Source organism: Beta vulgaris, chromosome 5 (assembly GCF_026745355.1).
Source record: "Beta vulgaris subsp. vulgaris cultivar EL10 chromosome 5, EL10.2, whole genome shotgun sequence".
In the NCBI taxonomy this organism is placed as follows: domain Eukaryota; kingdom Viridiplantae; phylum Streptophyta; class Magnoliopsida; order Caryophyllales; family Amaranthaceae; genus Beta; species Beta vulgaris.
Genome location: NC_079206.1, coordinates 3535533 through 3549319, shown reverse-complemented (window position 1 = coordinate 3549319; position 13787 = coordinate 3535533). Strand labels below are relative to the sequence as shown.

Below are 13787 nucleotides of genomic sequence, written 5' to 3'. Positions count from 1 at the left end.
TGCCCAAGGAGAAAAAATACCTCCCCATGGAGATTTTAGGGGTGCTTCCCTAATAAAATTACACTTAAAATTCATTCCCATTACCGCAATTTATTAACGACTACCAAACGGTTAAGACTCTATTCTTTTGGACTGAATTAATGAAAATTCAGTTCAGCAGTTTGGAAAATTCAATTAATTTTCTCTCACAGTTTTCATTCACTTCACTTCAATTCAGTTCATATAAATTAAGTTCAGTTTAATTCAAATACATTCAATTCAGTTCAATTTCGTTCATCCTAAAAGACACCGAGCCTAAAATCCTCTCCATTTCGACAAAACTTAGCTATATGAGTCATGAGTCATGAGTCACACCACTAGAGATAGAGCTACAAGTTACAACCTACAAGAGTACAACTATACAAGCCCACATAGTTTCGCAATTTCAATCGTCAATTCAACAGTTGCAGGGCAAGTGATCCCATAACTATTATTGGAAACAACAAAGAAAACACAAAAAAGTCTCTTCCTTTGTCCAATTTCACCATTTCCTCTGACACTTTTCCTTCATCTCTTTCTCTCTCTCTCATCAACTACGCGACCTTTGGCTCTCAATTAGAGCCGACTTCAATAATTAATCCAATCTAATTTCCCCCTTTTTTTTATTCAACAAACACAGGAACACAGCAATAGTATTATTAATTATTCCTCACTGTTCTTCACTTCACTTTCAATGTCAACAGGTTCAATTTCCCAACCTTTATCTTTCTCTCTCCTCCAATTTTTACCAGATTTCATCTGATTTCATTTTGCTTGTTGTTCAGTTCGAAGATTAATGGCGTTCATATCTAATTCTCTCTCACTTAAACATGGCTTCTCTATATATTCATCTTCTTCTTCTTCATTTTCTCTCTCTAAACTCCATTGTAATCCTTCGCTCGTCGCTTCTAGAACCTTCCATCGTAATCGAAGTTTCTCCGTTACTGCTTCTAGTTTCGCCAATGATAATCGAGAGTATGATAATCTTGATCGTTAATTTTTGTTTTTATGTTTTTAGATTGTAGTTATTTGATTGATTTTGATTGTGTTTTTGCGATGATTAATGATAATTAGGTATGTGATTGTTGGAGGAGGAAATGCGGCGGGATATGCGGCGCGGACATTTGTCGAACATGGATTGGCTGATGGCAAGCTCTGCATTGTTACTAAAGAGGTATCTTATAGATTATAAGAGAATTTGATTGATTTACCTTGTTTTTTCCAAGTATATTACTAGTTCTTGAGCTGTGTTACATTTCTCTTGCCTATACTGATTAAAGTAATTAGTAACGTACTTAATGATTTTGGAGTATTTGTTGCATTCTCATGTGAGAAATACCTATGGGTGCTAATCGAGTTGAGGAGCTCGCGAGCACCTAAACTCGTTAGCTGAAGCTCGCTTGATTGAGCTCGAAACTAGATAACCTTGCACGCAACTCAATTGTATTCAATTAATTTCTCTTTGAAATAAAGAATAAAAAATACATTAACACTCAGTAAAAATAAATTGATCTAGTATAAAAGGAAAAAAATTGTAAAGAAAAGAAGATATAATAATCAAATGCCTAGAATTAAACTAGCTGCTCGTGAGCAACTCGACTCAAAACTTAGCGAGCACGAGTCAAACCCTATGCTCGTGATCAACTCGTTCGATTAGCACCCATGTGAAATACTTATATTCCTCCCACAACATTTTGTAAATAAATGAAGAACGTTTTTTTTCTAAAATAAAGATAAAAGAAAAATAAAAAAATGTTGATTTTCAAATATAGTAATGTTGTATTATAAATGATAAATGTTGTATATGTAATCATTAATATTGTATAAAGAAGAAAGGACAACTGTTGTAGTAAAAGTTACTAATGTTGCACAAGGTAACGACTCAATTTTGTTCATGGTATGGACATTGATATGTCCCTCCGGGAGGAATTAGGCAAAGCTCTTCTTATGTTAGTAAAATATATTAAATATTTCGTACATTATTGAATGGGCTCCTTTTAGGGATACTTTATACTCCCCGTGTGTCTATATTTGATTTATACACACTTTTGGAACTTCGAATGGTAGATAGTAAACTGTAAATAATGGGTTGATGGATGGATGGGTGAGGTGCACTGTACCTTTTTTAGAACGTAGAAAGAAAAACTTGCTAACAATAGATGTGTAGCAAGTAATTAGAGACATCCAAAAGAGGTATATATTGCAAGTACAAAGAGACGGAGGGCGCTTGTAAGTAACATATTTGTTGCTTAAATTGCATCACTTAGATTGTTATGTCATGTTCATCATGGCCTTTTAGCAAAATTTAGTAACATAGAGTTTAAAAGGGGTCAGCAAAATATGGAGAGATATCTTAATTACCAGGTTTGTAGACAAAATTTACTTTTTTTTTTGGGGATAGAGAGAGACACAAGGACAAATGATGTAGACAAGATTTGATCTCCAAGGTCTTGGATACCGCCTCCAGGATTTTAACCATAGACTAGTTTAACATCTACAGCTTGTAGGCCAAAGCTAGTAATATAGAGAACACCTTTTTGTCAACAGAGTTTGCAATAGAACTTAGTCATCTTTTTTTTTTTTTTTTTTTTTTTTTGTCTTAGATTAGTTTTTATGTGGTAGAGTAGCTTGCTTGAAGTGTGAGTTTGTGGAGTCGATCTAGAAATTGTTATTTTTTTGGCTTCTATTTGTAGTATGTTGTTTAGGAGTGAATATATCAAGTTGGATGAAGTTGAACGCCTGAACGAGAAGAGAAATGGACCCGGCCACAACGTGGTTGTTTTTGCTGGGATTATTATAGTTGAAGATATGTGTCACCAGTGTTTCTGTGCATATGACATTAGGGACCCGATATGGGAATCTGCTTTGCCACCTAAGTATTTGATAAGATGTTATTGCCTTAAGAACCTTTATCTGTTTCACACTCTAGGAACATGAGTTTGATATGAGGAGGTTTAAAGATTCAAACTTTCTACGTCCCAGAGTTTTCCATATATGTATCATTTGCAAAGTGGTCTTACTTACCTTTCACCTCATGTACCAGTTATATTGTATTGAGAGTAGTTAAGTTCAAGAGTAAGGAAGAGAATAAGGTATAAATATAAATTGGGTGAGAGCTTTTAGTACTCAAGCTAAAGTGTTTCATGACAGGCTGATATCGTATAATCATTCTTAATGAGGACTTGAAGGTCTCAGCTGTATTTCTTGGTGGTGGCGTGGTGCTATTGTTGTAGTTATGCAGACATGGAGGATCAGGGGATGACATTTAGGTGAATGCAACACTGAGAATGGGTGATATTGAAAAGTAATTCGAACATGGGTATTGATGAGTAGTTGTTTCTTACAAACCTTTCTTTCTTTGCCTCTACTGATGCGTATGACAGGTTATTGTTTGAACAAAGATTGTCAAAAAGATATCCATTGGATAGGACAGATGCTAAACTTGAGGCTTATGGGTAAATCAGCTTGTTGATTTTGGTTATATTGGTTTACTCTCAGGCCAATTTATTCCTTGGGTGTTGAGCCTTTGATGCTGGTATTCTAAATTTTTTAGTAGACCATTTGTTGTGCTAGTTTGAAGCACTAGATAATCGGATTAATTTGTAGTACAGAAGTTAGTCAAGCCACTCCCTTTACCCCCAAAGAAGGAAAAACGGGAAGAATATAGCTGAATTTTGTAGTCACAAAGCTGTTTATATTGCATTTCATGATTGTTTCTTTTTTCTCTTCCCGTATCAACATTTGGATAATTAATTTTTTTTTTCTGGTGTATTATTAGGCTTACGCACCGTATGAGCGTCCAGCTTTGACGAAGGGCTACTTGTTTCCATTGGATAAGAAGCCTGCACGGCTACCTGTAAGATGTCTTTTAGTTCTTTGAATTTGGCTGTATTTCATCTATTTTTCGGTTGAAACTATGCAAGTTGTCACATAGTTGATGTCACTGTACTTTTTTTGCTTGTGTTAACCTTAATTGAATGTATAATCTGTAGAGAACTAGAGATTGTCTTCAACTTTTTTTTTTTTTTTTTGCAAGTTGAGGTTTGGTGAAGCTTTTTGATCTAATATGATTTTCGAAGGAAGGAATTAGGGGTTTTTATTTTATTCAGTTCAATATCTTGACACTGACTTTTAGTTTGAGTTTGCAGGGTTTTCATACTTGTGTTGGATCTGGTGGTGAAAGGCAGACTCCAGAATGGTACCAGGAGAAGGGGATTGAGGTACACTTAATAATCTTCTTTGATGTATGGTATTTCTAGTCATGTTGTGTTTATCTTGTATAAGCTTGTAGAAAAAGTACGTCTGTTGCATGAATTACCAATTTTCTTGTCTTTCTCCATATGTTTGAAACTAATGCAGTTATGTTTTTGTAGCTTTAATTCCTTGTGACTTTTGCTATGTGGTAAATCTTGGTCTCTCATTTCGTTTGCACAGATGATTTATGAAGACCCAGTGTCGGGTATTGATATTGACAGGCATACTCTACAAACCCAGTCAGGAAAATCGCTGAAGTATGGATCACTTATAATTGCAACAGGCTGCACGGCATCAAGGTACTTTCTTCGGTTTCCTTAGGTAACATGAACATTTTATGAGCAAAAGCCACAACACTCATTTCCTGTAAGTGAGAATGTATCTTCACTGAAAATGGTATTGTTATCTGAAATGGTATTTTTTTTGAAAGAGAAATTTCATTAATTAAAGGCCAAACGGCATCTACAATAGATATTAAAGAAAAATAAGATACAATTAAACAATATTAAATCAAATTCGTCCTCGAAGAAACTATAATGAACCAAATCGAGCAATACAGCGCGGCCCCCTTGTATTTGCTGAATCAAACAGCTATTGATGAGGAAGTCTATCATTCTGACATAGTTTGGGAAGAGCATTCTTGATTGAACCATGTTAACCGCATCCGAGATTCCAATATCTTCATGTTGAGTTTCGAACTTCAACCAATAAGAACAATTTCTCATACCTAAAAAAGCAAAAAAACTACACTCACAACTCCTACAGGGGAGAAGGAGATCTCCACAACAGAGACTAAAAACCCCATAATAGGGTTTGAACAAATCTCATAAAGAGATACTGATTTATTCAACAAAACAAGAAAATGAAATAAAAATTGAAAATAAAAGTGCAAAAGGGGCTTACCATGGATGAAATCATCCATGGCATCCCCTAACTGATGAAGAAGGGGTAGAGGAGGCTAGGGTTTTAGAGAGAAAAAAAAAGAGAGGGCTAAAGAAAAAGTATCTGAAATGGTATTGGTTATAAGTTATAACCAAGATTTCTTTTAAAAGAAAGTGGTTACATATTTTTTATAATAACACATTTTCTGATGGATCTAAAAGGCTTATTCCACATGGCTGGTATTGCTACTGAGTTAAGGTTTGGTCTTTTTTGTAAGACCTCATAGCTTATGGCATAATTGTTCTTTGGTGATGCATGAAATCTATGTCATGTTCAAATTAAATGCTATAAAATTGATTATTGTTTTGCGTGGCATTTAAGTTACTGTCTGCCATGTTTCGTTAGTGAACCATAGCACTTGAACTTTTCAAGTAGGAGATATTGTGATAGATTTCCAGTTTACATGACCTCAAATTTTGCAATGATTTGAAATTTAAATGTCAAAAGAACTATCTGAGTGATCCCTCTATTTTACTGTTATATTTTCTAGTCTATTGCTTTATGAATTATGACTATATTGGTAAATGGATAATCTTATTTTTCTAATGTGTCGCATAAGCTTTTTTATACTTTCGCTTTCAGATTTCCAGAAAAAATTGGAGGAAACTTACCCGGTGTGCACTACATTCGGGATGTAGCAGATGCTGACTCTCTAATAGAATCATTGGTAGTTTATATTCTGTCTGGACTTAATTTTTGATTCATGGTATTGGTGTTATTCTGTTATGGTGCTCTTATGTATATATATATTAGCTGTTTCCTTGGAAGTAGATCACATTATCTTGTCACATCAATCTATACACATTCAAGGATGACGCCTATGATTGAATCAAAATTATTCACATTGGTAACTCTGTTGTTCGGTGTAATTGCTTGACATGCCTGTTTTGTTTCATCATCTAATGATATATTTTTAACAAGATTGTTGATGCTTATGGACATTATTGAATTTGGATCTGTCCCTTCTCAGTTTATACTAATGTTAAGCCCTGTCTTCATCTTAGCATTTTTGTAGTCTATTCTATATATCGCTTTTGGCAATGCTAGTATTAACTATATATCTCTGTAGTCTGGATAATATGAGTTATGAAGCACCTCCATTATTTGAATTGTGATGTATCTGTGCTTGAAGATTGAAGACAGTGTGCTTCCGATTTGCAGAAGAAAGCAAAGAAGGTGGTGGTGGTAGGCGGTGGCTATATTGGCATGGAAGTTGCTGCAGCAGCTGTGGGATGGAATCTTGATACTACGGTACGGACACGACTACATTTTGTTGCAGGTGGATTAGTTATGATTGTAGCAAACTAAATCAAAGTTGAAAAAAAAGACAGAATCTTTAGGAGAATGTTGGAATTTTCACTTCTGCTGTTGCTTTTAGATATTCTTCTAGTGTTTAAACAAGTAAACTTTAAACCTATTTAGATATGTGTGTGTGTGTGTAAAATGGGACTGATTTCTTTTGAAGGATTAATAAGCCAAAACATTTGTTCTTTTAACAGTTAATTAAATACACTCATCATGTATGTGTGTGTACAAGGGAAGTGGTATCAAATTTGTGAAGGCTGGCAATTTCTTTATCTCCCCTCATGTGTGTGTGTGCGCGCGCATGTGTTTGCAAATTTCATTTTCTGTATCTATGATTTAATTCTGATATCTCTTACCATTTCTTGGTTGAGCAGATCATATTCCCTGAAGACCATCTTTTGCAAAGATTATTTACTCCTTCACTAGCTAAGAAGTACGAAGAGCTCTATGAGCAAAGTGGTGTCAAATTTGTGAAGGTTGGCAATATATCTATCTCCCTTCATATCTGAATATTTTCTATTATGGTTGTTTTAGTTTATAATCTAGGTTTAATTTTACATGCATTTCAACTGACTATAACACCCAGTGATTTGTAAATGAAATAGGGTGCTATGATTAAAAACCTAGAAGCTGGTTCTGATGGAAGAGTGGCTGCAGTGAAACTTGAAAATGGCTCTACCATAGAAGCAGATGCTGTGAGTTTTCCTTTCTTATAATCTCTGGGTTTGTTGCCTTTGCATAATAATAAGCCAATGATTTGGTCCTAAATGTGATTCTTGCATGTAGAACAAGTTTATGGCTGAATTTAACCGAACTTTTCTCACTTTATGCAGATAGTTATTGGTATTGGTGCCAAACCTGCTGTTGGTCCTTTTGAAAAAGTTGGCTTAAATACGACTGTTGGTGGTTTAGAAGTGAGTGTACTACTTTTCTTTAAAGTACTTCGTCTTAGAAAAGATTGTCCTCTTTGTAAAGTGTGACTCACGATATGACTAATAATTTACGAATTCAGTTTACAAGGTATCTGAATTGCACAAGTGAATTAGTTTGTCACATCAAGTTCTTTGTGGATCTGTGTATTCCTAGAGACCTAGGCCTGCTAATAATGAATGAAAAGGCATCAGGATTTTTGCAGATGAACTTTATATGAAGCCACATTAGACTTTAGAGGATTACTACAATCATGAGTTCAAGGCAAATGTATATGATATATTTTTATTTTTATTTATTTCTTCAATGGGGTATATACTATATAATAGTACTGTAACCTTTTTTGTTGCAGGTTTCTTATTAAAAATTTAGTGATATACAGCATTTCATGTTGCTATATTGTCTATTTGATGTCAGGTTGATGGTCTGTTTCGGACGAGAGTTCCTGGAATTTTTGCTATTGGAGATGTAGCAGCATTTCCTTTGAAAGTATGTTATATAGTGTTCTCTCTATTAGCTTTTTCTTCTGAGGTGTTGATTTGCACATCATAGGAAGTAACGAGTACATGTTTGGCAGATGTATGACCGTATAGCTCGAGTTGAACATGTGGATCATGCCCGCAAATCAGCTCAGCATTGTGTTAGTGCACTATTGAGTGCACGAACTCACATGTAGGCAATTTTGAACCATCATGTTTCTTTATTAATTATTTTCTATTTTAAGATCAAATACTGAGGTGTTGCTCAACAAGTTCCTGAACCTCACTTGATAATATTTATCGTTGCTTGAACGTAGATACGATTATCTGCCTTCTTTCTACTCAAGGGTATTCGAGTACGAGGGGAGCCAAAGAAAAGTGTGGTGGCAATTTTTCGGGGATAATGGTAAGAATTCTCCACAGAAGGCATCTCTGCATTTAACAGTAGCAGATGTACAATTTAACATGTTTGTACCTGAATTCTTATCATAATCACTTGTTATCCAGTTGGTGAGGCAATTGAAATCGGGAATTTTGACCCCAAGATTGCTACATTCTGGATAGACTCTGGTATATTAATTACCTCTTCATTCTTCCTGCTTGTATTCATTTGAATCATTAGGTCATTATAGTTGAGCCTTTTAACAATTGTTGTGCGATTATCTTTAATAGGGAGACTGAAAGGGGTTCTTCTTGAAAGCGGAAGTCCTGAGGTATTCACTACTGTCATCTTTTCTTCATTGTGGCATTCCTGAAAATTGTGATTATTATTTACTTCATGTGGAGGGTCGTTTTTAGATGGATATTTAGTTCTTTTGTGAAATTTTAGAGGCTGGGAAGATGCTTTGCTTATCATGCATTTCACAACCTAATATTGAACTGCTCTTTTTTTGTGTGGCGTGTTGCATGCTCAGCTAATAGTGCGACAGCATCAGTAATCTCAATAAGACATTTCAATATCTCCTTTAAAGTTTTATCAAGTTCCTTCTAACACTCTGTTTTGATAGCAATATATGATGGAAAGGAAGGGATTGGATAAAAGAGGAAGGGGAGGGGAAAGGAAGATGGAGCAGCTCCATTTTCCCTCCAGATCTCTGTAATTTGGGAGGGATAATAGATCATTTCATCTCCCTCTCCTTCCTTTCCCCGATCCCGTATCCAAATAAGGGAACTTGTCCCCCCCCCTCCCCCCTTCCCTTTCTCTCCATTTTCTCCTATCAAACAAATTGCAAGATATTTAATATTTATGCAGTGTCAGTGACCCTATTTGTCTGTTGTCGGTAAGCTGCATTATACCATCAACTAATGGTGTAGTGCATCACGTATAAGGATTTGCATTTTATGAAATTGATCGCGCACTTTTATAATACGAATGCAACATTGTGTGTCAGCTGCAACATTGTGTGTCAGCTTGTCAAGTATTTGGTCTTAGAAAATTAAGCTTTGTTTGGATAGCGATATATGAGGGAAAGGGAGGGGGAAGATGGAGATCTATTTCCTTCCTTCTGAGCTCCCTCCTTTTCCTTCCCCCAATCCCTTATCCAAACAAGGGAACACGTTACCCTTCCTTTTCCTCCCTTTCCCTTCATCCTTCCCATCTAAACAAAGTGTTATGCATGCATTATTAACCTTAATCTTCTGAACTACAGTCTGCTGGTAATCCTGACTTGAGCTTTTATGTGATAGTGGACACTGACTGATATTTTTAATGCTCATTTTAGGAATTCAAACTTCTTCCTAAACTTGCAAAAGCTCAACCCTTAGTCGACAAAGCTCAACTGGAAACTGCATCATCAGTAGAGGAGGCCTTAGAAGTTGTTTCAAAATCACTGCAGGCTGAGGCAACAGTCTAGGCACGACGATTAACTGGTTGACAATACTTGGTTCAGCCATTAAGACTGTATGTCTGTATCATGTCTTATAGATATGGAAGATTTAGTTCAATATTTCACTTGCGAATCAGGAGGGGGAGTTTTATTTATGCCCCCTATATTTGTTGTTTTCTTATCCCTATGGCCTATAGTATATATAAAAAAGAGACGGAGAGGGCGAGAGCCGAGAGGTGAAGTTGAGGAGGGAAAGTTTGTACCGGCGATGGCGTTGTGTAACTTGTTTCTCGTTCACCATTTAAATAAAATCTAATTATTGATGCATCCAATTAGGGTTGTTTTGTGGGTTGGTTTTTTTTGCAGATTGGAGCATCTCAAACCAAGATTTGGTGCGGTGTGGTTTAACTATATTTTAAACATATTATAAGTGGTTTTTTTTTTTCCTTTCTGAAAACATCTGTACTACCTTAAGGTCCTTAACCACTCAACTAAATAAATATTTAGGTGTTCATAATCCAAGTAACATGACAAAGAAGCACATTTGACTTTATTTCTGAAAAATGTATTTTTCATCCTAAATGGTATACGGTTTGGATTATTTTGCAACCATTAATCACTTAACTCTTGTGGTTTGTGGTGCGATTTGGTATTATATTTCTCAAAGCAAACTTCAACTGCAATCCGTGGTGTAGGTAAAATCACAAACCAACCCATAATTTGTAACTATAAACAAAAGCAAATCACGAAAAAGTTGTTCACAATGACGCAAATTGTACTGTAAACAACCATAAAAAAGTTGTTGCAATACACATTTTGTTTGTTCATCTATCCTTCCTCTTTCCTTTGATACTTGCGACGTCTTGCAAAACTTGACACTTTTGGTGATATATTCTTTAAATTTCTCTCCTAACACATGAGTTTCTTGTATAATCTCTCTCTCCTCTCCTAAATTCTTGTACTATATTTCAATGTTACAAGTAAAAAAAGAACGGAGGAAGTAGTATATACTCTGTTTTTGCTTTAGATCTAACCACATTTCATGAATACAATGAACAACCAATTGAAAAGTCGACGCCTCTCTCTTAACTGGAAAGGTTTATTAAGAATGTGTGTTTTTTTTTACAAATTTGTGAAACCTTATTTAAACTTGAGAAAAGCTATATGCAGCCCTGCATATAAGAAGCTAAAAATGAAAAAATATGCATTAATTGATCATTTATTGTGTCGGCTGATGCATATTTTTCTTTATAAATTCACAACTTATTTCCATTTTGGATAGTGTACTTATGTCTTATATGCAACCTTTAGTTACGTATAGCATAACCCTCTAAACTTATCTATCTAATTTGTTTGAACTTAGTGATTATAACTTTTTGAAATTATGTAGAGTTAATCTTATTCGTTATTTTAACTTATTTGCCTAAATTCGAACCCCTCTATACTTTAGTTTATCCTCAAAATGAGTCAAAATAAGGTAAGGAAACCTAAGAGCATCTACAATGGGGTGGGTTGGTCTTACTTGGTTTTTATGTTTTGTCATTCTCTCTCCTTCCCTCCTTCTTACACCTCACATCCCACTAAAACTCCCACCAACTCATCTTTTTTTTGTCACAATGGCTTGGTTGGTCTTACTTGGTTTTTCTATTTTTCTTTCCTACTTTTACCAAACCCCACCATACACTCTCTCTCCTACTCAATGTTTATTTTTGATGAAATATGTGATTTAGTTTAAGTAATATTAGTAGGTAGGAGAGAGTAATTAGAAAAAAAAAAATATATATTAAGAAGAGGTGTGGTAAAATATATTGTAATTTGGGCTCAATTTATAGGTAAAATTTTTTTATAGCCGCTAGTGTAATTTTTTTTTAAATTTTAGCCTGATTTTTTTTATTTGTAACATTAATAAAATGTACCGTTAACTCCAGCAAAGAGGGAGGGGAAGGAAAAAAACAACACGCGTGGCAGCATCTGATTCGCTGCTCAGTGGGGTCTGACGCGCGTCAGACCCACTGACAGCAAACCAGATGTTTTTTTGTAATACAACAGCGTGGCAGCATCTCACGCTATCTCTCTCCCTCTCCCTTTCTTAAACAGCGTTTCCATTTAAAAAAAAAATTGTACCCAGCTTTTTTGCCAAGTGTCGTCTTCTCTCTCACTCCCAAGCACGCCATCCGAGGTGTTGTTGGTCAGGAATTCTTGACCAACCAGCTCCAAGGACCAAGTGCCCCAATGGTTAAACTAATTAAAACTAGTTTTACTATTTGCTAGACCAATTAAAACTAGACCATTGTAAATGCTCTAAGCCCAAAACTCACTCAGTCAATTATCTTCGAGCACTACTTTACACCAACATAACAAACCTAGTAGATGAGTATCAAGATTCCTACATCTTAAAATGCGATAGAAACAAAAGTTGAGTCCTCTACCTTAACAAGTGAGGAACAATTTCAACGCATTTTATCTATAAGGACTAGACGTGAAGATAACATACTAAATTTAGTAAATCCAAATTGTGTTTTTAGGGTGACTTAAATTATAAAATTAAAGTTGAGCTTAATTTAGCTAGTTTAAATCTTGGGTTTATGTGTTGAGTTGAATTTAAAAATTAAATTTATGCTTAATTTCGCTAGTTTACACCCTAGATTCAAGGAGTAATACTTTTAGTATGACAGATGAGTAGATATGTACTTCATTTTTTTCTATTACTATGTAATATAGAAATTGAACTATTACTATTTCTAGTTAAATTTTAGAAAACATTATAAAAAGTTAATATATTTGAATATATGAGACAAATTTAACTAGATATTATATAAAAATTATTATATAATGAAAGCTTTGTGTGAATAGTCTAAAAACTCCCAGTGGTTGCCCTCCTTGTGGGTTATGAGAAGAGATAGTGTAAAAGTATTAATAATTTATTAGGAGAGAGAAAAAAGTTGGGCAAAAAATTGATGCCTAGCTTTTCATAATGGACCAAGAAAAAGAGGAGCAAAGAAGGAACTGGAAGGAAGAGAAAATGTGGTGAGGTAGATGGGAGAATGATAAAGTAATAAAATACTCCCTCCGTCCCATAATATAGTGCCTATTTCATTTTTGGTGGTCAAACTTTAAAATCTTTGACCGAATATTCTCATTTGTATATATAAAAAAAGATTCATCTCAATGTGTAGTTTCATAATATCAATGTTTTTATATTTTTTATTAATAAGGAATTGAAGATATTAAAGGTCAAAGTTACGTTTTGGAGACCGTGAAAAAAGAAACAAGCACTATATTATGGGACGGAGGGAGTAATCAATGACTCCAAATTATAGGGCAATCATTGGTTGTGTTCTTATAGAGCCATCATCAACGAAAGATAAGGATGCCACGCAACGAAATTATAGAGGTAGTGCACGTCCCACAGTTTGCGAAAAGCCAAAAATCATGACAGTGATCTTTCTAAAGGAAAAAAAAACTAAAACAAGGAAATCAATTTATGAAATCTCTAAAAAAAACAAAACAAACAACAACATCCGGATCATTCACCCAACAAAGTTTGCCAATTGCACAAAGTTGAAAATAAAGTAACTCATGGAAAAATTAGACCAAATGGCATTTTTAAAACGAGGAACCAAATTCCATAATAGTGTTAGACAAATGCAAATCTAACGCCACTTGAAGACCCCAAAGAATTGCCTACTTTAGCTTCCGCAACTCGAACTTTCCACATGGCAATGATCTTCAAATACATGTCTTTAATTTTGGATCTTGCTAATAGATTTCCTTAGTCGTTGGATAAATACGAAATATATTCCACAAATAGTACTCCTTCCATTTTAAAATATAGTTCCCATTTTCATTTTGGATATCCCAAAATATAGTTACCATTTCTATATTTAGTTCCACATTTTTTCGTAATTTGTCTAGAAAAATCGTGTCCCATCATTTATTTGCTTCTTGAATTTTGTTTTTTCCTTTGTTTATTCAACCAAAATGTTACGATTAATGCTCTCACCAATTATTCTCCACTCTCTCTCCTAAAATC

At 34.7% G+C, this 13787-nt stretch overlaps 1 protein-coding gene across 1 annotated transcript; it reads left to right on the top strand.

Annotated features, from left to right (window-relative positions):
- The first annotated feature begins 442 nt into the window (after positions 1-442).
- LOC104892246 (monodehydroascorbate reductase, chloroplastic/mitochondrial) lies at positions 443-10081 on the top strand. The gene is made up of 17 exons (XM_010678117.4): positions 443-722; positions 804-993; positions 1093-1192; positions 3797-3874; positions 4167-4238; positions 4453-4571; positions 5797-5881; positions 6376-6465; positions 6894-6995; positions 7125-7214; positions 7353-7433; positions 7867-7938; positions 8027-8121; positions 8246-8334; positions 8436-8498; positions 8601-8641; positions 9650-10081. The coding sequence occupies exons 1-17, from the start codon at positions 713-715 to the stop codon at positions 9779-9781; spliced, it is 1509 nt and encodes a 502-aa protein (XP_010676419.2). The 5' UTR covers positions 443-712; the 3' UTR covers positions 9782-10081.
- Positions 10082-13787: the final 3706 nt, after the last annotated feature.

What these genes read in the sequence shown, in the direction of transcription:
- LOC104892246 (XM_010678117.4), top strand. An exon ending in CGACTGTTGGTGGTTTAGAA is followed by an intron (nt 7,434 to 7,866) that starts GTGAGTGTACTA and finishes ATTTGATGTCAG; the next exon opens with GTTGATGGTCTGTTTCGGAC. An exon ending in TAGCAGCATTTCCTTTGAAA is followed by an intron (nt 7,939 to 8,026) that starts GTATGTTATATA and finishes CATGTTTGGCAG; the next exon opens with ATGTATGACCGTATAGCTCG.